Raw genomic sequence first — 22,690 nt, 5'->3', positions numbered from 1 at the left:
GCAATCTTAAGAAGGCCTAAGGAATGGGTGAAGGCTCGAGTGATGAAACAGACCATTTAGCCATACTGTGTTTGAGGACAGCCTTTTATGTAGTACCATTCTCTTCTCTTTTTAAGTAGTACCCCCATTCTCTTGCACACAAAGAATAACAGGTATTTAACATATCAAACCTTCTTGGCGAAGGAATTGATGTTTTAACTTAAAAGTTCGTCCTACGGCCTTGTCCTCGTGATGGTGAGAAGCCACACAAATGAAAGCTTGCCTGCTGTAAATAGCAAACTGATAACAGTGTTGGCAGAGACATCACATTAGCTCCACTGCCTGGGAAAAGTGTAGTGTTTACAGATAATCAATTCGGTATAGGTGTCTTTTAAGGAAAAATGACCAGTCAACTTTACCAAACACTTACAGTGTATCTTGGGTGAATTGAGTGATACTCACATACTTTTCAAATTTCCTGCGATCATACGTACATTGGTAACATTCAAGTACCTAGTGTGTAATAAGTACCTCCCTAAACCGCATGTCAGCTAAATACACCTTTTCTTGTGTTCATAAGTAGTTATATGCCTCATATAAAACGTGCTTTCTGCAGAACATATTTTTTTTTTATTTTAAGAAAACGGAGCCAAGTGCAGAAGGTTGAATCCTACAACATGTCAGTCTAGAATTCACTGACTTTTACTTTTGTGCATGCACTTTTGCCTCCCAGGATACTCACAGATATTTTAGCAACTTATTCCTAGGATCCTGGCTATTGGCTGTCTGAAAAATATGTGTCTTTCTGTACTTTTACCTTTGGTTCCAGTGTCGAGACTTTTATCCATAGATACAGATTACTATTATCGTTTATAAATAGACCGGCATACCTTCTCCCACGGAGCGGCTCACTGGAGTCACAACACATTTAAATATACAGTTTAAAAGCATATATACTTCTTGTGTTGATACTTTTCCTTGATTAAACAATTTTCAATTAGCTTCGTTAAGTTGATTTATACATTGTGTGTATGTAGTAAACTGTTGGGGTACGCGGTTCTGAGGCGTCAGCAGTTTCCAGCACGCGGCCGTCCATTGTTCGCGTTGCCGCACGCCTACCATTGCCCTCTCGATCTTTGACCATGGACAAACACCATTGTCCTGCCCGCGTCTTGCCCAGGGCTTGCCAACCCGCGGGCCAATCACGGCTGAGTCCTTTGTGGCCACACAACTGTATAAAAAGGGGAAGGGAAAGGGGTTCGTCACTAGTTTCAGCATTTTTTTCTTCTGAGTGCTAAACCGGCAAGAAAAGCTGATAGAGCCAAGATGCGTGCCCTGTTGGTGCTGTGTTTTGTAGCGGCTGCATTTGCAGGTCCGACCCCATCCCAGGAGCAGTCTCAGGAAAATGGTACGTTATTACTTACCTTTCATCGCATGTTTTACAGAATTGTACTTTTTACTGTTTGTCTTGTATGCAGTACATTTCCACTCTTTTTAATAAGTTACGCCTATAGCTAAAGTTATCGAATACATTTCCTGCTAGCACACTGTACATCGGACAAAATACTGTAATATACTTTACATTTTTGCTTTGATCTAGATGAGATTGGTATGGCAGAGACGAGATCTGTCGGCCTGTACTTTGAATCTCAGCATCTGTCGTGTGAATCTATCTTTTTTCAGTACTTCTGATGCACACAAATGGAAAATCCCGTCACTGATGATGATGCTAACTCTTTCCCCTTTTCTCCCAAAGACCTCCTGACTGGATTCCGTGAGTTCCGTCACTACGAGTACCGTTATGAGTCCGAGGCGCTGACCGGCACCCAGACCCCCCAGAACAGCAGCCTGTCCGGCGTGCGCATCCGCGCTGATGTCGTGCTGTCCGTCCAGCCCGGCCGCCAAGTCCGCATGGACGTACGTACACACAAGTCTTCTGCATCTTTGATGTTCATACTTACAGATATTTGTTTTCTTTTCTTGAAAAGTCTGTTGCCTTTAGTGTTAGATTCATAATCTATTGTTAGACTCTAGCGTGAATTCACTTTTATCCCAATTTTCTATTTATGAGGAAGGATACTTTGCCCTTTTGGCTATTATCTATCGACGGTGCGTCCGTTACAGTCGTTAACTGCCCGTCTTCGCTGCATGCTTTAGCTGCCTGTTCTTTGCATCGTCCACATTTTGCGTATCTATTTTATAGATAGTCTCTACCAGCTGACTATAGTATAGGGAGAATATTTTTTTCCAAAGCAGTTTGACCACCATAGGACTTCATTGCGTATTCACCCCATATTTGCCAAATCCTGTCCTCCGTAACCCCGGAAGAAGGTATGATGGAGGCTAGTCCATTTTATCGTTGACTCACTTTTGTTTGCCTTCCTCCTACAGCTGATGGACGTGCGTCTGTACGAGTCCAACAGCGGCGAGCCCAACCAGGTCGAGTGGCAGAGGTCCCCCAACTCCCAGGACTTCTCCCGTGCCCTGGAGCAAAACCCCCTGTGGTTCCGCTACCAGAGCGGCCGCGTGCAGGACATCCGCCCCCAGCAGGACGAGCAGCAGTGGGTGCTGAACATCAAGCGTGGTATCCTGTCCCAGTTCAACTTCAACCTCATCCAGCGCCAGGGCAACTACTCTGTTGAGGAGGTTCGTTCTTTTTTCTCTTGTCAGTTTAACCATTGTAGATTTCGTTTCGTGTACTTGTGTTGTCGCATTGCTTGAATTTTGCAATGGGTCCCGAAAGTCTGTGAAAATATGTTTACAAGACGTACATAATCTCTTCTACAGACCGATGTTGTTGGAGACTGCCGCGTGAACTACACCGTGCGCACCGACAGCGAGCAGGACGAGATGCAGATCCGCCGCTCCCGTGACTTCAGCCAGTGCTCTCAGCGTGCCGTCATCTCTAACTGCACTCTGTACGGCAACAGGTCTCCCAACACCGTGAGTTCTGCGCTTTACATAATACAGACACTAAGTACTTCTATCTTGACTTTTTTCAACGTCTAAAACAGCTCAACATGTAGAAGGCTATTGTTCCAAACTTAGACAAAATTGAAACTTCTAGTTTGAATAGTTGATATGCTAAACTATTAACCCGACCTATAGAAACTTAGTACTAGTAGTTACTGATACACTTACGTTTCGCGCCGCTAGGAGGACCTGAGGAACTCCACCTCCCAGACCAACGTCACCCTGTCCAACCTGAACATCAACAAGCGCAGCGGCAGCAGCCAGGAGACCCGCTCCTCCTCCCAGCAGGAGCAGAACTTCATCGTGGCCGAGATCCAGACCCGCGAGCAGCACGTCATCTCCCTGTACAACCAGCAGAGCCAGCAGCAGAGCCAGCAGCAGGGCCAGCAGAACCAGCAGCAGAACCAGCAGAACCAGCAGACCGGTGCTGTCACCACCAACATCCAGTGAGTGACATTTGTGATTCTCCAAGTTGCCACCCTCAAAATATTTCAACTCGTGCGAGGCTATTGCCATAGTTAGAAGATCCAATTCACACAGTTAGCGATTTACACTGGCAATTTACATTCCATTGCAATGGCTATGAATAACTGATAAGTTTCTATCATTCTGCCATTCCATAATACTGACTCAAGTCAACTCTCTTCCAACAGGCAGACCCTGCGCCTGAGGCGTGTCAGCGAGGGCGATAGCGATGTCCGCCCCGCCGGTGAGTACTTACTTACCAATCATTTCCATTTAATAGCTTACTAGCCCTGTGTACTTATTGCTTTCAATTGTGTTGTTTCGCATGGCGTATGATACTTATACGTGTCGGTGTTTGGTGTGTGTAGATCTGCAGCAGCGCCCCACCACCAGCCTGGTGTTTCAGCCCATCCAGGACCAGCAGGAGATCCGCAGGAACATCACCCGCCGCAGCCAGACCACTGAGACCCGCCAGGAGGTACGCAGACTCGCTATCTCTGTGAAAATTTGGGACATTTTTTAACCATACTGTAAAACCTAGTTTGTTATTATTGAAGGAATACTTTCGGCATTTTTCTCACCGTTACATTTGTAATGGCACATCCAGGAGAGATATGTCTACAGCCACCATCCATCGGCAGATGATGCCTGCGATTATTGATTGATTGAATGATTTATTAATTGATTACATTTCTATATTACAGGTCCAGGAGCAGCTGCAGCAGTGGACCCAGTCCCAGCAGGCCCAGGAGGGCCTCCAGCAGCGCCAGCAGGAGAACCAGCGCCGCCAGCAGGAGGTGAGGAGCCAGTCCCGCAGCCAGGAGCAGCAGCAGCAGCTCCAGCAGCTCCAGCAGCAGCAGCAGCGTTTCGAGCAGGAGCAGGAGCAGCAGGAGCAGCAGCAGACCCTGGCCCTCCTCAACATCGTCCAGACTCTCCGTGAGTGCAACCAGAACACCCTGCGCAAGGTCTACAGCGACTTCGTGCAGCAGCAGCAGTTCCGTCAGCCCATCCAGCAGGCCCTGTCCCACGTCAGCACCCAGGCCGGCGTCCAGCTGATGATCGAGCAGATCCAGACCCGCGAGTGCAGCGAGCAGCAGGCCCAGAACTTCCTCCGCGGCATCGCCATGATCCAGCGCCCCGTCCGCCAGAACCTGGACGGAATTCTGGTGAGTAATGTAACACTGATCAAACTTCAGCCATACATTTCAAAGTTTCCAGATGTGCTATCTCTCATTTATCTAGTTTCCATGACCGTAAGCTAGTCAATTTAGGGGATAGTAAATTGTAAATTTATTTAATCATAATTCTCTGTATAACCGTTTTACTTCACATTTTCATTTTCCTATCACCTCCTTGTATTCCAGTTCATCCTTCGCCAGCGCTCTCAGTGCCAGCAGGTCCGTGAGCAGGCTCTTCTGACCCTCGGCTCCCTGGTCAACAGCTACATCAGCCAGAACAACGTCAACGAGAACGCCGCTCCCGTAAGTTATACTGCAATCATTGATTACGTGCAATGTCAAATTGACAACAACCCCAATGGTGGTCATGTCCCTGTAGCTCAAACGACAGCAGTCTCGCAGAAACGGGGAGACCCTGGTTCAGTTGTGGGTAGAGCATCTCGGTTGCGAAGAGACGTAAAATTGGGGTATCTTCTTCGAGGAGGTGCTTCGAGCACGTTAAAGGCTAGCAGCCCCTCCTTATGAAAACATACCCTGCTCTGCTACTGAAATGTGCCACTAGGCACTACAGAGCTACGAATTGTCGTGATACCAGTTTAATACATTCGAGCACATTTTCAAACAATGACACTCCGAACTCATGACGACAATGTTCTGTTTCTCCCAACACTACAACAGACCGAGATCCGTCAGGCCCGTCACGTCCTGGTTTCCGAGCTGCAGCGTGGCCAGCAGACCGGCGATGAGCGTGAGGTCCAGATCGCCCTGAAGGCTATCGGCAACGCCGGTCTGCCCTCTACCATCCCCCAGCTGATGCAGGTCGCCCGCGACACCCAGAGGAGCAACGGAACCCGCCAGGTCGCCATCTACTCCATGTGGAGGGTCGACAGGCAGCAGATCACCCCCCAGGTAACATTTTACATCATTAAGTCGTACGTCAATTATCTCCGTAAATAATGATATTGTTTTCAGTCCGATTGTTTGCATGTTTATGATTCTGGACGTGTAATTTGAGAACGTCTAGATGGATTTGATGACGTGGATAGGCGTTGTAAATACAGAGGCCAATGTCAATTTGTGGCCCTCCGACGGCTTACCTTGGTATTACAACAGAATTTCCGATTTTTTTCAACTTTTGTATCCTGGCACCGGACATTGTAGATTGTAATTTGAAGGGATGGTAGCTTTAGCCTGAAATTATTTTTCCATCCACTGCCGCCGAGAAACGTATTGACAGTGCGAAATATGTATGGTATGACTGTTGTATTGACTGCAAATTGGACGTTTAATACTTCACTCTAGGATCTTATTAGCTTTGAAGTGCTTTAACGCTGTTTGTGCTGTATCTGCAGACCCAGGATGAGCTGTCCCAGCTGTTCAACACCCCAGAGAACGGTGTGGAGGTCCGTTCCGCCGCTTTCGTCATGATGATGGAGTCCACCAACTCTCAGCAGAGCATCAACCGCATCGTCTCCCGTCTGCAGCGCGAGTCCGACCCCCAGGTCGCCTCATTCTGCTCCAGCTACCTGACCCAGATGGCCCAGAACGGCCGCACCAACCCCCGCACCCAGCAGCAGTGAGTGCTACTCTTGTCAAGTTTCGTATCAGATAGTTTTGATTTAAAGGGCCCTGTTTGAGTTTCGAAAAATAAACGATTAGCTTGACAATGTAACGATGCTTTGTAGCTGATTTTTCTATGGTTCAGAAACATAAATAACTGAACAACCGGCACAGGAAAAACAATATACAGGCTATATAGAAATCCACATAAGAGTATTAAGTAGGACTAGTAAGTAGCTTCTGCTACACTCATGTTGCCGTTGCTTATAACAAAATTTTATCCCCTTCGAAGGTCTCGCATTGCCCAGCAGACTCTTGACATGATCGCCAACCAGACCGTCTCTGAGTTCTCTCAGCAGTTCAACGGCTCCAGGGCCATCATGTACGACACTGGCTACAACAGTAAGTTCGTGTTTAATCCTCTGTTGCCTGTCTCCAGTAACTAGAAATATGAAAGCCACTGAATCCACCTGTATCCTCAATTAATACAAAAATGGAATTAACTATGTATCAAGAGACATCTCCAGTGTGAAATAGATAATAAAAGTTGAATACCATCGTCAGTGCACTGATTGGATATTTTGTTCACACAGCCACCGCCGGTTCCAGGCGCAGGTCTCACTTCGTGGACTCTCACATCCTCTTCACCGACCAGAGCCCCATCCCCCGCTCTGTCATGGTCAACATCAACAAGCACAACACTGGCTACGACTACAACCTCTTCGAGGTAAACCCTTGGCTTCTAAACAAATTGACAGGAATGACCTTTTCAAAATACATACAAGAGACTAACAGAAAGTATACCACCATTAGGATATATTCTTATGATCTAACAGTAACATGGATCTTATCTGTACTCCCGCCCAGTTCGGTGTCCGCCAGGAGGGTCTTGAGACTTACTTCAACGCCGTGCGCCGCCAGCAGCAGCGTGAGCGCAACCAGAACCGCCCGTCCACCAGCGAGGAGCGCCGCCAGCAGCAGCAGAACCGTGACTGGTAAATACTCATCGTCACATATTGTCGGGAATCTTGGACTCTGTAAAATGCTATACATGAAAATAAAGCCTAAACAGAGCAGTTTTATTTCTGGTTCTCGTGAATCGATTAGTCTCCCGCCTAGACAAATAGCAATAGGGAAATTTGGCCAAGTTAGACATAAAAGTCTAGTAGGAGTTAATTGGACTAAGAGCTGGATAGACTGCAAAAGACTGACTGAAAACCCACAGTAACGTATTTGTCTCTATTTGAACAAATAATTCTCTTTTTTATCCAGCTGACACGTCTGCCTGAAGACTATGAGTTGATGTCGAATCGGATGATTTCTGATCGTATCATTTTTTTTGTGATTTGCAGGCTGCTGATGGAGGAGTGGAGCATTCTGGAGAGCCAGAGCCAGAGCCAGGAGAGCCAGGAGCGCAGCCAGGGCCGCAGCCAGGAGCGCCGCCAGGGCCGCAACCAGCAGCGCAACCAGCAGCGCAGCCAGCGTCCCCAGTACCAGCAGCAGACTAAGGTAGGAATCTAATCAAGACCGAAATAAGAATCCCTAGACGGTGCAACAATTGGTTTTGATGCCACGAATCTGTAAATATCAAGACACATGTAGTACGTAATTCTCGAACTATGATTTAAACTGCCGCATACTTTGTACTCTTGATTTAAATGGTCACTACTAGTACAGATTCCCATACTCGTGTGTTTCTGTTTCTGCCATAATTTAAATGAACGTTGTTAAGCTTGTTGACATTGTTCTTCCAGGAGGACCGCAGGTGCCAGGAGCAGCAGCAGCAGCGCCGCCAGCAGATCGTCACCCCTCAGCTGACCTACTACGTCGTCATCAACGGCCACGAGACCACCTTCTCCACCCAGAACACCACTGGTTAGTTTCTCTCATTCGACATAGTCTCATAGACGGCACATGTCTAGTTATCAGTTCTGTTAAGGAGAGACGGCCACATTACTCAAATTAAGTTAACTTTCGCACTGAAATGGTAGGTTGCTGATAAACTTTTAACTAATGGTTTTGACATCAGTTTTTACACAGATAAATCTGTCATTGAATCAAACCCCATGTATGACGATTGACGAATAAAACTATGAATAAAGTGACATCTTCTACCATCGTGCGCACCACAGGTCTTGCTCAGATGATCCGTGGCCTGACCCGCGGCCAGGGCCTGCAGATCCGCCAGAACACCACCCAGGACGACTGCCGTACCTCCATCCCCACCTCCATGGGTCTGCCTCTGCGCATGAGCTATGAGGTCGCCACCACCGTGAACGCCAACACCCGCGTGCGCATGAACGCTGTCCGCAGGACCATCCAGGCCACCGTCAACGGCAGGTGAGAATCACAGCTGTACATGTATCTCGTGTCACGCACTTGGGCTTTAAATACTGGAGTTTGTGTACAGTCGACGTAAAGCTGCACGAAACACGAAACACCAGTGCTAAGAAGATTGCCTTTCTCCTTCAATCTACATGTACATCGAAGTTTTAATAGCGGGGCAGTAAGGTGCACGTGTCACATGTAACATGATGTAGTTGTACGTACGTTGAGGAAATGACTAAACGTTTCTGTGTTATCCTACATAGGCTGAGCATGCTGGAGCGTGCCCAGGTCTCCATCGACGCCTACACCCAGCAGTCCGGTGTTGTTGCCCAGAGCCAGTGGCGTGCTGGCACCAACAATGCCACCGTCTCCATCCAGGACTGGCCCCTGCAGGTGAACATCACCCGTGACCTGTACCAGCAGCTCAACATCTCCACCAGGTACGACTTGAGCACAACAGTTTCTGTATCTGTGCCAAACCTTCGCGTTATCCTTCGTCTACAACACAACACAAGTCTAATCTTATTACTATCTGTAAAGAATGTGCTTTTAGAGAAACAGTTAGTCCTAAGATTTCTCATACGAGAACGTAACTCAAAGTTTCCGTCTTGAATCTTCAGTGTGAACGTGCAGACCTTCCAGCGCCGCCTTGTCAGCAAGGGCCAGGGCAACCGCCAGCAGCAGACCCAGACCAGGCCCTTGACCACCCAGCAGCAGCAGCAGCAGCAGGAGCAGGAGCAGCAGCAGCAGCAGGTAGAAAATTGTATTTTTCATCCTTTTGGTCTACAAAATAACACAATGATAGTAAGTAGCATACGCAACAGCCATCGACCTTCCTCTAAACAATCATGTTGTCTTACACCGACACAGGAGTGCACTCCCGTCCAGTCCGTGTCCGGCGTTGAGCAGTGCGTGATCTTCAACGGCGTCCGTACCCAGCAGCAGCAGCGTCAGCAGCAGCAGCAGCGTCAGCAGCAGCAGCAGGGTCGCCAGCAGCTGTACCAGCAGACCCAGCAGCTGCAGCAGAACCCCAACTTCCTGACCAGCTCTCAGACCCAGACCAGCTGGATCGTCCGCAGCCAGAACCAGCCCAGGAGCCAGCAGCAGAGCCAGCCCAGGACCATCCAGATCAGGTACAGCACCAACCAAGACCAGTCATACTAATTCTTTGACTGAATTCGACCCTTGTTGAATGCATGATTAATTTCTGAGATATATACACGGCCAAAGGTTGAAACTCCTCAAACTAAACGTGCCTATGACTTATTTTTGTTTTCCTGAATAAATACATACGCAAAACTATACTGCTTTGCAGTGTAACAATAAGAACCTTTAGTGTTGGGACAAATAATCAACTTTCCTAACAATCTCCTTTGTTGATTTGTATAGCTTCGAGTCTCAGAACCAGGATGAGGTCCGTGTCCAGATCGAGAGCGGCTTCCAGGGCCAGGAGGCCAGGCGCCAGACCCTGACTGTCCCCCGCCAGACCAGCAGCAGCCAGCCCGAGGCCACCTTCCAGACCAGCCAGGGCCAGCAGCAGCAGCAGTGGCAGTCCCGCCAGCAGCGCCAGCAGTCCGAGAGGCGCGAGCAGCAGCAGCAGACCCAGGAGCAGCAGCAGACCCAGCAGCAGATCAGGCAGATCAGGCGCCAGCAGCAGCAGTTCGAGGAGGAGCAGCAGGAGACCCTGCAGCAGCTGCAGCAGCAGGAGCGTGACATCAACCGCACCCCTGAGGTAAAGAAGTTTTTCTAACTGAGAATGGTTGCCCCAACGTGTCTTGGGGATACATTTGAAATGCTGTTAAAGTATCAACCTTAAATTATCAGTATTGTGCATTCACATTTCTAGAAAAGGGTCGCTTTGATGTTTAAAAATTTACTGAAAAAGACTATTGCCTTTCCTCCAGGACCGCATCCGTGTGAGGCAGCAGCGCCAGCAGCAGCAGCAGCAGGTGCAGCAGCAGATCCAGCAGTTCCAGCAGCAGATCCAGCAGCTCCAGCGCCAGCAGCAGCAGCGTGAGCAGCAGCGCGTCCAGCGCCAGCAGCAGAACACCCTCACCAACACCTTCCTGCAGGTGGTCCGCAGCCTGCCCAGGCAGCAGCCCCAGGTCCAGCCCAGTAAGTTCTTCTTTTGGCACATCCAACTGTCTTGACTTCATGACTAATTGCAGGAAGAGACGTAAGAAACATGTAACGTTCATTCTTTCACGACTCTTTGAAGACCGTTTTCCTAACGTCTGGTTTTGCTCTATTTCCCTAGGCTGTGTTCTGGTCCAGCAGAGCCTGTGGTCCGAGTGCCAGTCCCCCAGGCAGTGCAGCCAGGGTGAGCAGACCCGCCAGGTCTCCGTTGCCTGCGACCCTCAGGTGTCCCGTACCCAGCAGCAGCAGGAGAGGAAGACCCTGTGGTCCAGCCAGGAGGAGCAGAGCCAGCAGTGCCAGACCTTCGTCGAGAGCAGGTCTTGCCAGAACTGCAGTAAGTGTCAACTTCTCATTATCTCTTCAAATGTAACCTACGTGTCGATAGTGACCATGAAATCCCACACGTGTATAATGAGAACATTCTCTTCTGTACCTGCCTTTCATCGGTGTCTATTCTGGTAAACTTCTATCAATTTGATACTGCACGCTATTCTCATAAATTTTCAGCTGTTACTGTTAGCAGACACGATTGAGTCATACCATGTTTTTTCTCTTCCTCCACTACCAGAATGCGAGGGTGTGATGTCCCGCATCCAGCAGTCCCACCGTAACGGCGCCTGCTACTCTACCCAGAAGTTCCTGCAGTGCCAGCGCCCCTGCAAGCCCGTCGACCTGACCTACCAGAAGGTGTCCTTCAACTGCCCCCACCTCAGTGGTAAGTGTGACCTTCTGTCCATCATCACCACAGAGTCTCTTATGTTCACTATAATCCCTCCAAATTGAAGAGTCACCACACCCGGTAAACAGTAGATTACAAGTATCCCATAGGCCGTGGGGTAGTTGGAGTAAATCAAGTCATGATATTGAAAAAGAAAACATTTAGACTAAAGAGATTAAGAATACATAAAAAATGAAAGTAAAGTTGCTTGAACCAATTCCCTACATACATTTAACTCCTCCTCACTTTCTCATGCAGCCAAGACCGACCGTGACCAGACTCACTTCACCGCCGGTATCGAGGTTCCCCAGGACTGCGTGTGCCCCACCCACCAGTGCGTGGACTCCCGCAGGACCTACGACATCTCCCGTTACGGCAGCAGGTAAAATATCCAGCCTCTACATCTGTTTAAGTTATACACCATCTTATTTCAGATGCTGATGACGAATGCTTTCAGTTAGCACTTGCAGTAGTAGTTCAAGAATCATAGCTGTATCAAAATTCCACATAACAAACCGATTTTAACTGTAAAACGTCTCTAACAATTTAAATTTGTTGCATGATCCAATCACAAAAAGTGTGTAGTCTCTCACTGATTATGCCATGTTCCCACCACAGTGAGCAGACTTCCCGCCAGAACTCTCGCGAGAACTCCCGCTCCAACGAGAACTCCCGCTCCAACGAGAACACGCGCTGGAACTCCCGCAGCCGCAGCTCTCAGGAGAGCGATGAGTCTTCTTTCTTCAACAGCAATTTCCAGTAAGATGTTCCTTAAAGGAACCTAGCCAGATGCTTTAGCTTTCTCCACGTGTTGTTTACTGTACAAAAATAGTCATCACTTCATACTGTTTTGTATTTTCATATCCTGCGTTTTTTAAACTGTCCTTAGATCATAGCTTCATGTTCACAAACCATTCAAAGTTTGAGCGACCGTTGTAAGGTATTGACTTGTTGCGAATTTGGGAGCGTGCACTTCCTTTTACATACTGAATAAAATACATGTTTTAAGCAGAAATAAAGTTGTCTGTCGTACCTCCAGTGCGTTACAGTGGTATAGCAAGATAAGTATTAACGTTATCTCTCCAAATCTCAATTAACTACTAAGTATGATAGTATCCTCGGCAACATAGAAGTATAAAGTTTACCAGACATCCTTACATGCCCAATGCCTTAACGTATGTTTTTTATTCATCACTCAAATGTCCTTTTCTGGGCCTGACGCCATAATGTGCGTGTCTAGTTGATATGTAGTCAGCTCATCGTTAATATCCAGTTGTTATAGCGTGTTCAAAAGAACAAATGGAAACCGCGAATGGAATGATGGGATATGACCGTGGTGCTGATCATGCAATCTTGCATGTAGCGATCGTTGGTCCCGTCGATATACATTAATCTGCAAGGTGACGCTCCTGCACGACTAAGCATTCTGCACATCCACTGTCAAATAGGGGTTGGTACCGGTACGGTGCACCAGTACAAAACAAGTTTTTCTTCTTTTAACATTTGGTGAACCGGATGCTGGACCTATTACAAAATTATAAGAACAGACATCCACACGTTTTGGTGTTGTATTCTGCATTTTCACGAAAATGGTGCCTTCCTTTTTCTTTTTGTAGCTTTACAATTTTTTTTTGTAGTTCACAAGTCAGGATTACATACCCCATAATCTAAGGTACTGCTTCCAACTGCCTTCATAAAGATGGCCAAAAAGATTGTGAAATTGACACATCCCAGTCTTTTCAAGAATTGTAAAATCGTGAAAGACTCACAAAGGCTACAAAACGAATCATACTGAACATTTATCTCCAGATGAATCAGTCTGGGTTATTTTGCCTTTCCTGCATTTCTACAGCTATTACAAATGGTGCATTTTGTGGGACTTAACTCCCGCTAGTAGGCAGTGAATAGTAGTTGCACTTTGATTGGCCAAGTCTCTTTAGTCACTCACACGCACTGACAATCATATAGAAAGATGAAATTCATCTCTAACATTAGGGGTGGGTACTGGTACAGAAAATCAGATCCAGAGCCAAACCTGGTTTTAGTAGTAAAGTAGCACTAATGAAATATCATATTTTTGAGATCTAGAGCAAACATAAGTACCGGTCTCCGGTACCCACCTCTATCTGACATGCAATCTGAAACAAAGATGTTCACACATTCATCTATAGCAACCATTACAAAACTATAACACAGACATCCATCTCCAGCAACCAATCGAAAACAGGGATATTGACACACGTCTCTAACATCCTATCACAGTATCAGAGACAATAATACAAACTTTCATTCATCTCTGACAAGAAACAAAAATACCAACAATCATCTCTGGAAAATTTCTGGTCAAATTTACTGCAAAAGTCAAGTCACTAGTACATTACTAGTAAATGTACATTGCTTGATTTTTTCCTACATCTTTTTACAAGCAAATGTTTACAAGAAACATAATGTTTCCTCTTTTTTACTTCCCTGTCGAAGCAAATGGCCACTCTACGACCACATTTGGTCCAAATCTTTTTAAGATTCCTGTACACAAGAAGGTTGAAACCTTTTGAGACAGCAAATTGATACGCAATTGGTTATAAAACTCTAAAATAAATTGTTCTAAAACATTGGTCTAGGTGCAACAAAGGAAAAAGTTCTAGTTACCCAATTAAAATTAAGACATCACAATATCACAAAGACAAAGGACCATGAAAAAATGAGTAAATTAATCAATAGATTATGCACAAAATGGCTGGCGTTGGCGTTGCAACTTAGCAAATCAAAAGAGCGTGCCGTGTCCTAGCTCCAAGTCTATTACTACTAACACCTCCAATCTTTCTGAAGTTATAAACCTCTAACCTATAGTTAGGGGTTGAACAACAGAAACATATGGAAGGTATCATTCCATGGCAACAGCATTGTCTACATAACAAGGGGGAAAAGGGCTATTTGATGTGACTGAAAAGTACTCACAAATAATAGATTACAAACACTACAACACTAATGTAAACAAAGTTTAAAATTGGGCAGAAAAAAGTGCCATTCCCTACTTGTCTTCACTTCCCAGCAAAGGTTTGTCAAAAATACATCCTCTGACATTACTGTATCCAAACATGCACAGATTTTACCCCCTCATATCAAGACACTTCATCTGTTACTGTTGTTTAAATGCATATTACCTGTTACAAGAGACCATGATTGTTTTCTTTTTTCTTCCTTTGCTGTTAATTTAAGAGGGCACACTGGGTTCTACGTCTTCATAGAAATCACAACTGCCACAATTGTCACTAGTCCAGATGCTCCCTTAGTGTACTACATGAAAGTGGAATGAGCAAACTCCTGTAAACCCACATACACACCCTCGTGTGATCCAATAGTTGACAGTGTTCGTCTACACATCACATAAATACGTGGAAAAATACATCATAAATAGCCACTCCTCTATTAGTATAAATAGCCTGCCCTTTTTTCCACAGTGGTGCTACAGTCTTTGTTACCCTTCCATTTCTAACACCGTTACATTCTAGCCCCCTTCCTCCATACTATGCTTAAAAGTTATTTCACAGTTGTAGACATGCTAACTTGCAAAGGCTAAGAAAACGTTGCACATTGAAAGTCTGATTTCGAGGCTACAATTCTCCGAAGATTGTTTGTTATACACAGAAGAAAAAAACTAAAAGACAAAAACACCACACTTTTGTCCGTTTTTACAGGTATGTCTTACAAAAATACACTTTTGTCTATTGGTTGGCGTTAGCTGCCTGTCGCACCGTGTCTATATCCTTCAGTTTCTGAAACAACGTTCTGTCCGCGCCGCCCGCAGAGCACAGTCGCTTGGCGGGGTTCTCATTCGTGTCGTAGTTGAGCGCTCTCTTCTTGGTGGGCTGCTCCCCTGACTTGATCATGCTGGTGATATCCTGAAGATTCTGTAAACACAGAAAACAAACTTAGGTCTTGCTTGTCACATAGAAAATGATGTTCATTTCAAAGATTTCAATCGCTAGCAGGGATACCATGTTTTAGACCCTTGTAGGGCCAAGTGGCACATAGAGCAGCAAGTTTCCTTGCTGTTTCAGTGGCAGGATATATCTTTACAGACAGGGGTTGCTAGCCCTCCTTCTTTAGCATGCTCTGGGCACCGAACATGGGACCCCCATTTTATATCCCTTTGGAAAGATGGGTACAGCCCCAACTGAGATGCCCTTACTAGGATTGAATCAGGGTCACCAAATTACCAATTGCAACCAGGACCTCAACTGAGAGGCTGCAACCAGTTGAGCCACAAGAACATCCCCAAAGCCAAGATGTTACTTAAATACAATTACTTACCTTTGCAGGACTTTTCCCAAAACAGTACAGCATTGCACTGGTGGGGGTCAACGGCCTCCCTGGAAAAAAGGATGACAACTTTCAAACTACTAGAAGATAATTTGCCTTATGTAGGGCTGATAATGATACAAAAGGTTAAACAAAGCCTGGCATATTCACAATCAAACAAATTGGAAAGCCATTTGCAGAGGAAGACAAAATTGACTCTTTGAATTTGCAAATACACATTGCCTCAAGTCCTCTATCACATCCAATTGTAAACAAGCCTATCTTGAGGATTTCATGAAAATGCATATATTATATCACCACATAATTTGTTTGGTTCCAGTTACTGCGGCCATTTTGGTTACACCAATGAGAGAGTGGTTGATATGTGTAAAAAATATATATGTAAAAAAATTGCATTTTCGGGTTTTCTTTTGCATGTCTACTTTTTGACAGTGGGTTCTCAGCTACAGAATTGTCAATGGCCCTGGACAATCTTTGACATCATCCCCATGCAAATACCTTTCAAAACATGCACTTCCCTCACCCAAAACAAAGGAAAAAAACGTCACTCACAGAAGTTCCTACCGTTTTTGTGGGGTGAGATGTAGATGGGATGTCTGACGGAGACTCTCCTGGGGGACTGCATGTGTGTGCGGGGCAGGGGGATGGGCGACAGCTGGGGGATGTTAGAGTCCGCCTGGCAACACAAAACAACATTCAACATAATTCAGAATTACATGTAATAGATAGCAAGGTAGCCAACTGCATTCTACTTTCACCAGTTTGAAATACTCATCTTGAATTAAAGACAGTATCAACCATGCATCTTAATGTTTTAGGTGGAAATGTAGCATTTATTTCAAATTATACTCTACAGTGGCTATCCCTGCAGACAGGTCACAGATTCCTAGTAAGATTCGCCTTTGTAAAAGGAACGTTACACAACTTATCTCACTCCAACAAGATAAATTGGGTATCTGACTTCGGATGGGGAGATCAATGATGGTGGAAGGGGAGAATTGAGCTCCACCTTCCAATATGGAGCCCTTGACACAGTGCCTCTATGGCCTCTGAGAGACTATGGGACTACCCTTTTTTTTACTGTAATGAAAAGGTAAGGCTTGCAACATTTTTTTCACTAAACCCACCTTTTGATCCCCAGTGGGAGAGAACTTTCTGACGTAGCTCTTCAGTTTTGTCACAAAGATCTGAAAAAGAGCAGAAAACAGATTACTAACAGTTCAAACACTTTTATAGACTGAACATCTGGCTTTAATAGATGTGTTACTACAAGTAGAATCATTTCAAATGTGATAGAAACAACGAATATGACTGTGGTGTGGTATGAGCTCCTTACAGTGTTGTAGAACTGGATCAGGTCCCCTCTCTCGTCTCCGTCCACGGTGGCGCCCAGTCCCGCCAGCCGTGTGGGCGTAGGCGGTGCACTGCTCGGGGCCGGCACGGGTAATGTGCTGCTTGATCTGATAGGTCGCTCACCGTTACCTGTTTTGAAACACAACAGGAACAAATTATAAACCAATGTTCTTACTTTTACTGTGACAAGTATACTTTTTGAACTGTAAAATTACTTGGTTACACTGTACTGCCCAAACTTATGAGCTGTGGAATCTCAAACAGACATTTTGCATCCAGTACAAGCAGAGATATCATCTACATCTAAGATAAGAAGTCTGCCCATGGTCCCCACCTTTGTCCTTGTCAGCCGTGACAGGAGATGTCTTTCCGCTGCCCTCGCTGCTCCCTGAGCTTCGTCTCTCACGGTCTCCGTGTAACAACACACTACGGTAAACCTGCGGGGTGTAACAACACACTACAGTAAACCTGCGGGGTGTAACAACACACTACAGTAAACCTGCGGGGTGTAACAACACACTACGGTAAACCTGCGGGGTGGAACAACACACAACTGTAAACCTGCGGGGTGTAACAACACACTACGGTAAACCTGCGGGGTGTAACAACACACTACGGTAAACCTGCGGGGTGGAACAACACACAACTGTAAACCTGCGGGGTGTAACAACACACTACGGTAAACCTGCGGGGTGTAACAACACACTACGGTAAACCTGCGGGGTGGAACAACACACAACTGTAAACCTGCGGGGTGTAACAACACACTACGGTAAACCTGTGGGGTGTAACAACACACTACGGTAAACCTGCCGGGTGGAAGCAGAGGAAATGGACAAAATTCAATCTTATGTCGTACACAAAAGAAATGGCGGGGCAAATGAGTGTAAAAGATTTAAACTTTTACAAATAATGACACAAAGAGAGATTGACAGAGCACATCAGCAAAATGTAATGTGCATATGCGAGACTCCAAACAATCAGACTGGCTGGTAAATTACTTCTATCAATCAGGTAAGTGGAAAAGTCAAAAACAACAAGAGACCAGCCAAATAGCAATTACTCAAGCAAGTCGATATAATTTTGGAAACGGTCAGACATTTCAGAAATCTGTTATCTTTCATCAGTAGAGACTGTTAAACTCTTAACTGGTCTTGAACATCAGTTACAATGTGTTATTAGGTACTAAGTACATGAGTTGTTGTTTTGGGTGCTTGGTCACCATTGCATCAGAATTGTGTGAGCTGCTTAAGACATCTTTACAGACAAAACTCTATGGACACTTAAGGATAAAGAATATCATCTTTGTATACGTGAACACAACCTTGTACGCAGTACTGATGATACATTGTGTTAACATGCTGACTTTCAATAATATGCTAATGGTTTAAGTATCTGTGCAGAAATGTGAGACTTACATGGCTGCTGGCCTGTGGCTGGGTACGGTAACACTTCATGATGTCCTGGAAAGACTTGTCATGCTGGGTGACCTGCAAGGAGGAAGGGGACGACATTTCATTCATCTTCCAACAACAGAACTTCACCCCAACACCTTCCTCACAACAAAAAACAAAACTGCAAACAGAACTTTTCAATACAATATTGGCAACACAAGAAGCAATATGGTGAAAAAATATCCTTACAATTATGCAATGCAAACAAAAGAACTCCTTTAAAACACACCCACACACACACACACACACATAGAAAAAGTGTCTGTGGACCTTTTTCCTTCTACATCACTACACCACACAATGACATGAGACAGTGCCTACGTTTGCGGATACCTTAGCCATGACATAGATGGAGCACATGACGATCTGGTCCAGATGGCGGTCCCTCATCAGCTCCACGTGTTCCTTCAGCGTGTGTGTGAAACACGTCCACATCTTCCGCCGCAGTTCATCCCCCACCTCCAGCTTCTCACACAGATCCCGCAGCCGCACGCTGGCCAGGTGATACACCTTCAGGGAACAGGGCATGTGTTTATCCATTTGCTTCATGATTACTTACATGGGCCTAGTAAAATCTTTCATGTCATACCTGGACCAGGATAGCACTGATATAGATGTTCAAGATCAGTTCATCTTTTGAGGTATTCCACTGGCTTCTATGCACACGGGATTCCATAGAATCATTTGATCGCATCTCCCAAATGTAAACTACCAGACAAATTCAAGCTAAATGGCAAAAACTTCAAACCACTGTTATCAGTGCTCACCTTTGTGAATAACAGTGAACTACCAGACAAATTCAATCTAAATGGCAAAAACTTCAAACTAAAGTTATCAGTGCTCACCTTTCTGAAGAAAAGTCCCAGAGACCCGATCCGCTTGTGCGGGTGCTGTTCACCAGCTGCTGCCTTTTCTCCAGATGCAGGAGCAGCAGCAGCCGCTGTCCCGTGTGGAACAGCGGCTGTCTGACTGGGAGCTGCCTGCTGCTGTCCGGTGGCCACGGCCTGAGCCATGGCGCCCAGCACGCCTGCCCCCGGCACCTGCTGGCCCTGGGGAACCGCCTGCAGCTGGATCTGCTGCGGCTGCTGGCCGGGCTGCACCTGCTGGACGATGGGCAGGGTCGCCAAGTATGTGATGGTCCCGCTACCAGCTGGAGGGATAATGTCACAGATTATTAGATTTTTGAGAGACTTCAGTTTGGAGACTTTCAAACAACAACAACTTGAAATCATCTCCTTGTGCATCCTTTTGTTGTTGAACTACTACATTTCATTTTAAAAATTCTGATACATCTCAGTAGTTGCAAGTCTTTTAAATGCCACAATTGTTACAACATGTCTCCATGAAACTGTCACATTTCTTCACCTTAGCACCATAGTAGACAATGCATACTGACAACAGACATTGGTGCTAACCAGGGATAGAAAAAACCCTCCTAATGTGCAACAACAGGGACATGTTACAAGTGCAAAGGATTATCTAGACATCCATTAAACATTAGCCTACATGGTATAGGTATGGCCACAGTCTGCTGTGTGATGGTCTGCTGTACCCCCTGGTCTGTGGCTGTTGTCACCACCTGGACAGTGGCTGGCTGGGACTGGGCACTTGTTGTCGTAGCTGCGTTGTTCGTCTGGTCGTTAGAGAACAGGCGGCGCTTGGCCGTGCCCAGACTGCCCGCAGCAGGCGAGCTGAACCGGTCATGTGCAGACAGCGGCGACAGGGGAGACTCCACTGTTGGGAGAGACATTATCAATTTTCACTCATCAAAATCTTATCAACAAAAAATATTGAAACTTTTGAAGTGGTTTTATTTTCCTGTTTTTCACGTAATTCATGACACCATAAATATGCCTACTTTGTATGACTACTGTACTACAGAATTGTTTCCCTAAATCTAAAATAACTAAAAACATATACTTCCTACTGTGCAATAAAACTACCACAAAAGCAATTGAACTTACAGTATTTCATTGACAGGAATGGGATATTCACCGCATAACATACTGAATGATCAGTGTCTTATGCTTTAACAGTACAGTATAGGCATTAAAACTCTTTCCATACCTTTCTTCAACATGACCCCAGTGTCCCTGGCGATCCTGCGTACTTGTGGGTGCACCGGCGGTGACTGTCCCATGCGCACGGCGGTGTTGCTGTGCCCGTTCTCCAGCTGACTGGGGAGGGTGACCTCCTCGCAGGATGGAACAGCATTCTCGTTCATCTTCATGGCCTCCCAGAGCGGAGACTCTGACTTCCAGGCAAGGCTCTCCAGGATCTGTTCCTCAATCTAATGCAACAAGGACACACCGTCAGTTATAGACTCCTACTCTGTCAAGTGTAGCATCAAATGGCCAAGTGGCTACGCCAGCAGACGTGACATTAAGAGTCAAAGACGTGACAAAGACTTTCCTTACTCCTGCAGGTGTAAAATGGGGACCTGACTTTAGTTGGGTTGTAGGAGAGGGGCTGACTCTGCCTGCCAATACCACACGCCAGACACAGTGGATAACCCACTGCCCAAAGGCTTTGGGACTACGTTTACCATTAACTATTTTGACAGTTCTGAAATTGCATAACATCTACCAAAAACATATTTTCAAACAACTCTACAAATTGGAATTCAACAGACAGTCAGATGATGATTTTGACTGCTTTTTTCATTATCATTAGAGGCATGAACAAATTAACCAGAGCAAACATCACTATCAAAACAAATATAGTATTCAATCTGAGCCATTGCACACTAAAGTGATCTTAGACCTGACAACTTTCTTTCAACACAAAGGCATACTCACAAAGTTCAGGTGTTTGACCACATCTCGGGACAGTCCGTCCTCTGCACGGATCAGAACCTCGATAACTTTGTAGAAGTGGTACGGACTCAGGCCAAACACATCGATGATCCACGGAAACGTTCTGACAAAGGAACAGGGGAGGATATACAGCTCAATCAGGGCACAGGAAGAATTTTCTTCACAGCATGTATCATATGCAAGTACTTTCTGTAGTGAAACATTTCGATTGATGAATATTTGCATTTACAGGGCATTGTCTGAAAATACTTGTTGCATATGCACTTTTGTGCACCTGGAATCAGAGCTGTGCACCTAGCTTTGACTGTGTACCAGTGCACCTAGATACTTGGTTAGGCACTATTGTACACTAGTAAGTGTGTATCCTTTATTCCTTTATTCCTTTATTCCGATACCCTTTAGCCCTATTTAGGGCTAGTCTACCAGGGTTCATATGAAACAATGAAACATACATAAACAAACGCAAATATATACACAAACATACATGTATATATACAAACAGATAATAATAGATACACAATCATTAAAAAAACTATTGGCTTGAGAAGACTTGATACATTGCCTTTTTAAAGCGTGAGGTGTTGGGCAGGGATTTGATGTAAGGTGGTAGGTCATTCCAAAGACTGATGGCACGGTAGAGAAAAGTTCGCTTTTTTGAGTTTGTTTTTGGCTTAGGGAGTTTAAAACTGAAGGAGTTGGATAATCTAGTTGAATATGTGTGGGTAGAATGGACAGGGACGATGGAGCTGTAAATGTTATGGGGCTCCTTACTGACAAGTATTCTGAAAAACATAGTCAATGTGCTGATGGCGAATCTTTCTCGTACCATGGGCCAACCCAAGTCTGAATGCATTTGCTTAACAGGTGTTTCTAGTGGACACTTAAGCACCAATCTACAGGCTCTGTTCTGAACAACCTGGAGCTTTCGAGCATTTGATTCAGACATGTTTGCTAGAACTGGGAGACAGTACTGTGCTACTGATAATACAAGTGCGCATAAAACAACCTTGCAGACTTCATAAGACATGGCCCATGCGTGCCTTCTCACAAGGGCGATATTCCTTGATTGTTTGGCAACAACATGATTGATATGCAAATCCCATGTAAGTGACTGATCCATGTGCAGCCCCAACAAAACCGTCTCTTTCACCTGTTCAATACTTCTAGTTCCAATAACCAAATTCAGTGAGGTTGAAGGTAGAAGAGCCAGTTTTCGAGGAGATCCAAAAAGCATGCACTTAGTCTTAAGGACATTCATCACAAGTTTGTTGTTCTTTACCCATTCTACAATCTTATTGAGGTCAGGCTGCAAGACAGCAGCAATCTCAGTAATGGACTTAGCGGCTTTGTACATACTTGTATCATCTGCATACATTTTCAGTGTGCTATTTGAACATAGTTGTGCTA

General features: G+C 45.4%; 2 protein-coding genes across 7 annotated transcripts in view; one reads left to right on the top strand and one right to left on the bottom strand.

Annotated features, from left to right (window-relative positions):
* Positions 1-1,225: 1,225 nt before the first annotated feature.
* Positions 1,226-12,352, top strand: LOC118417068 (mediator of RNA polymerase II transcription subunit 15-like). The gene is made up of 26 exons (XM_035822439.1): positions 1,226-1,387; positions 1,736-1,896; positions 2,371-2,625; positions 2,767-2,922; positions 3,136-3,398; positions 3,606-3,661; positions 3,786-3,895; positions 4,122-4,583; positions 4,782-4,898; positions 5,274-5,504; positions 5,948-6,171; positions 6,448-6,557; positions 6,749-6,882; positions 7,023-7,150; positions 7,508-7,664; positions 7,910-8,030; positions 8,288-8,495; positions 8,747-8,923; positions 9,104-9,236; positions 9,354-9,616; positions 9,873-10,215; positions 10,388-10,598; positions 10,741-10,953; positions 11,188-11,334; positions 11,596-11,719; positions 11,956-12,352. The coding sequence occupies exons 1-26, from the start codon at positions 1,306-1,308 to the stop codon at positions 12,098-12,100; spliced, it is 4,731 nt and encodes a 1,576-aa protein (XP_035678332.1). The 5' UTR covers positions 1,226-1,305; the 3' UTR covers positions 12,101-12,352.
* A 1,314-nt stretch (positions 12,353-13,666) lies between these two features.
* The window catches only part of LOC118417066 (retinoblastoma-like protein 1), a 28,765-nt gene continuing 19,741 nt past the window's right edge, over positions 13,667-22,690 (bottom strand). The window contains exons 12-23 of one of the 6 annotated variants that reach the window (XM_035822433.1): positions 21,266-21,386; positions 20,535-20,757; positions 19,974-20,201; positions 19,313-19,617; positions 18,789-18,977; positions 18,432-18,503; positions 17,348-17,450; positions 16,997-17,142; positions 16,788-16,847; positions 16,213-16,336; positions 15,652-15,710; positions 13,667-15,248 (exon numbers count right to left, since the gene is read on the bottom strand). In XM_035822433.1, the coding sequence (XP_035678326.1) occupies positions 15,063-15,248; positions 15,652-15,710; positions 16,213-16,336; positions 16,788-16,847; positions 16,997-17,142; positions 17,348-17,450; positions 18,432-18,503; positions 18,789-18,977; positions 19,313-19,617; positions 19,974-20,201; positions 20,535-20,757; positions 21,266-21,386 (1,816 nt within the window). In that variant the 3' untranslated portion in view covers positions 13,667-15,062. Of the gene's footprint in view, positions 15,249-15,651; positions 15,711-16,212; positions 16,337-16,787; positions 16,848-16,996; positions 17,143-17,347; positions 17,451-17,765; positions 17,823-18,431; positions 18,504-18,788; positions 18,978-19,312; positions 19,618-19,973; positions 20,202-20,534; positions 20,758-21,265; positions 21,387-22,690 lie in introns of those variants that run through there. The other 5 variants (XM_035822435.1, XM_035822434.1, XM_035822438.1 and 2 more) reach the window with 5 other exon arrangements.

This window comes from Branchiostoma floridae, chromosome 6, assembly GCF_000003815.2.
Source record: "Branchiostoma floridae strain S238N-H82 chromosome 6, Bfl_VNyyK, whole genome shotgun sequence".
Classification (NCBI taxonomy): domain Eukaryota; kingdom Metazoa; phylum Chordata; class Leptocardii; order Amphioxiformes; family Branchiostomatidae; genus Branchiostoma; species Branchiostoma floridae.
Note: the sequence above shows the minus strand (reverse complement) of the source record. Positions and strands in the feature narration are given on the sequence as shown.

Coding starts and splice junctions, on each gene's coding strand:
- LOC118417068 (XM_035822439.1), top strand. CDS start 1,306: ATGCGTGCCCTGTTGGTGCTGTGTTTTGTAGCGGCTGCATTTGCAGGT. Junction 2,923..3,135: donor GCAACAGGTCTCCCAACACC/GTGAGTTCTGCG, acceptor TCGCGCCGCTAG/GAGGACCTGAGGAACTCCAC. Junction 6,172..6,447: donor AACCCCCGCACCCAGCAGCA/GTGAGTGCTACT, acceptor TCCCCTTCGAAG/GTCTCGCATTGCCCAGCAGA.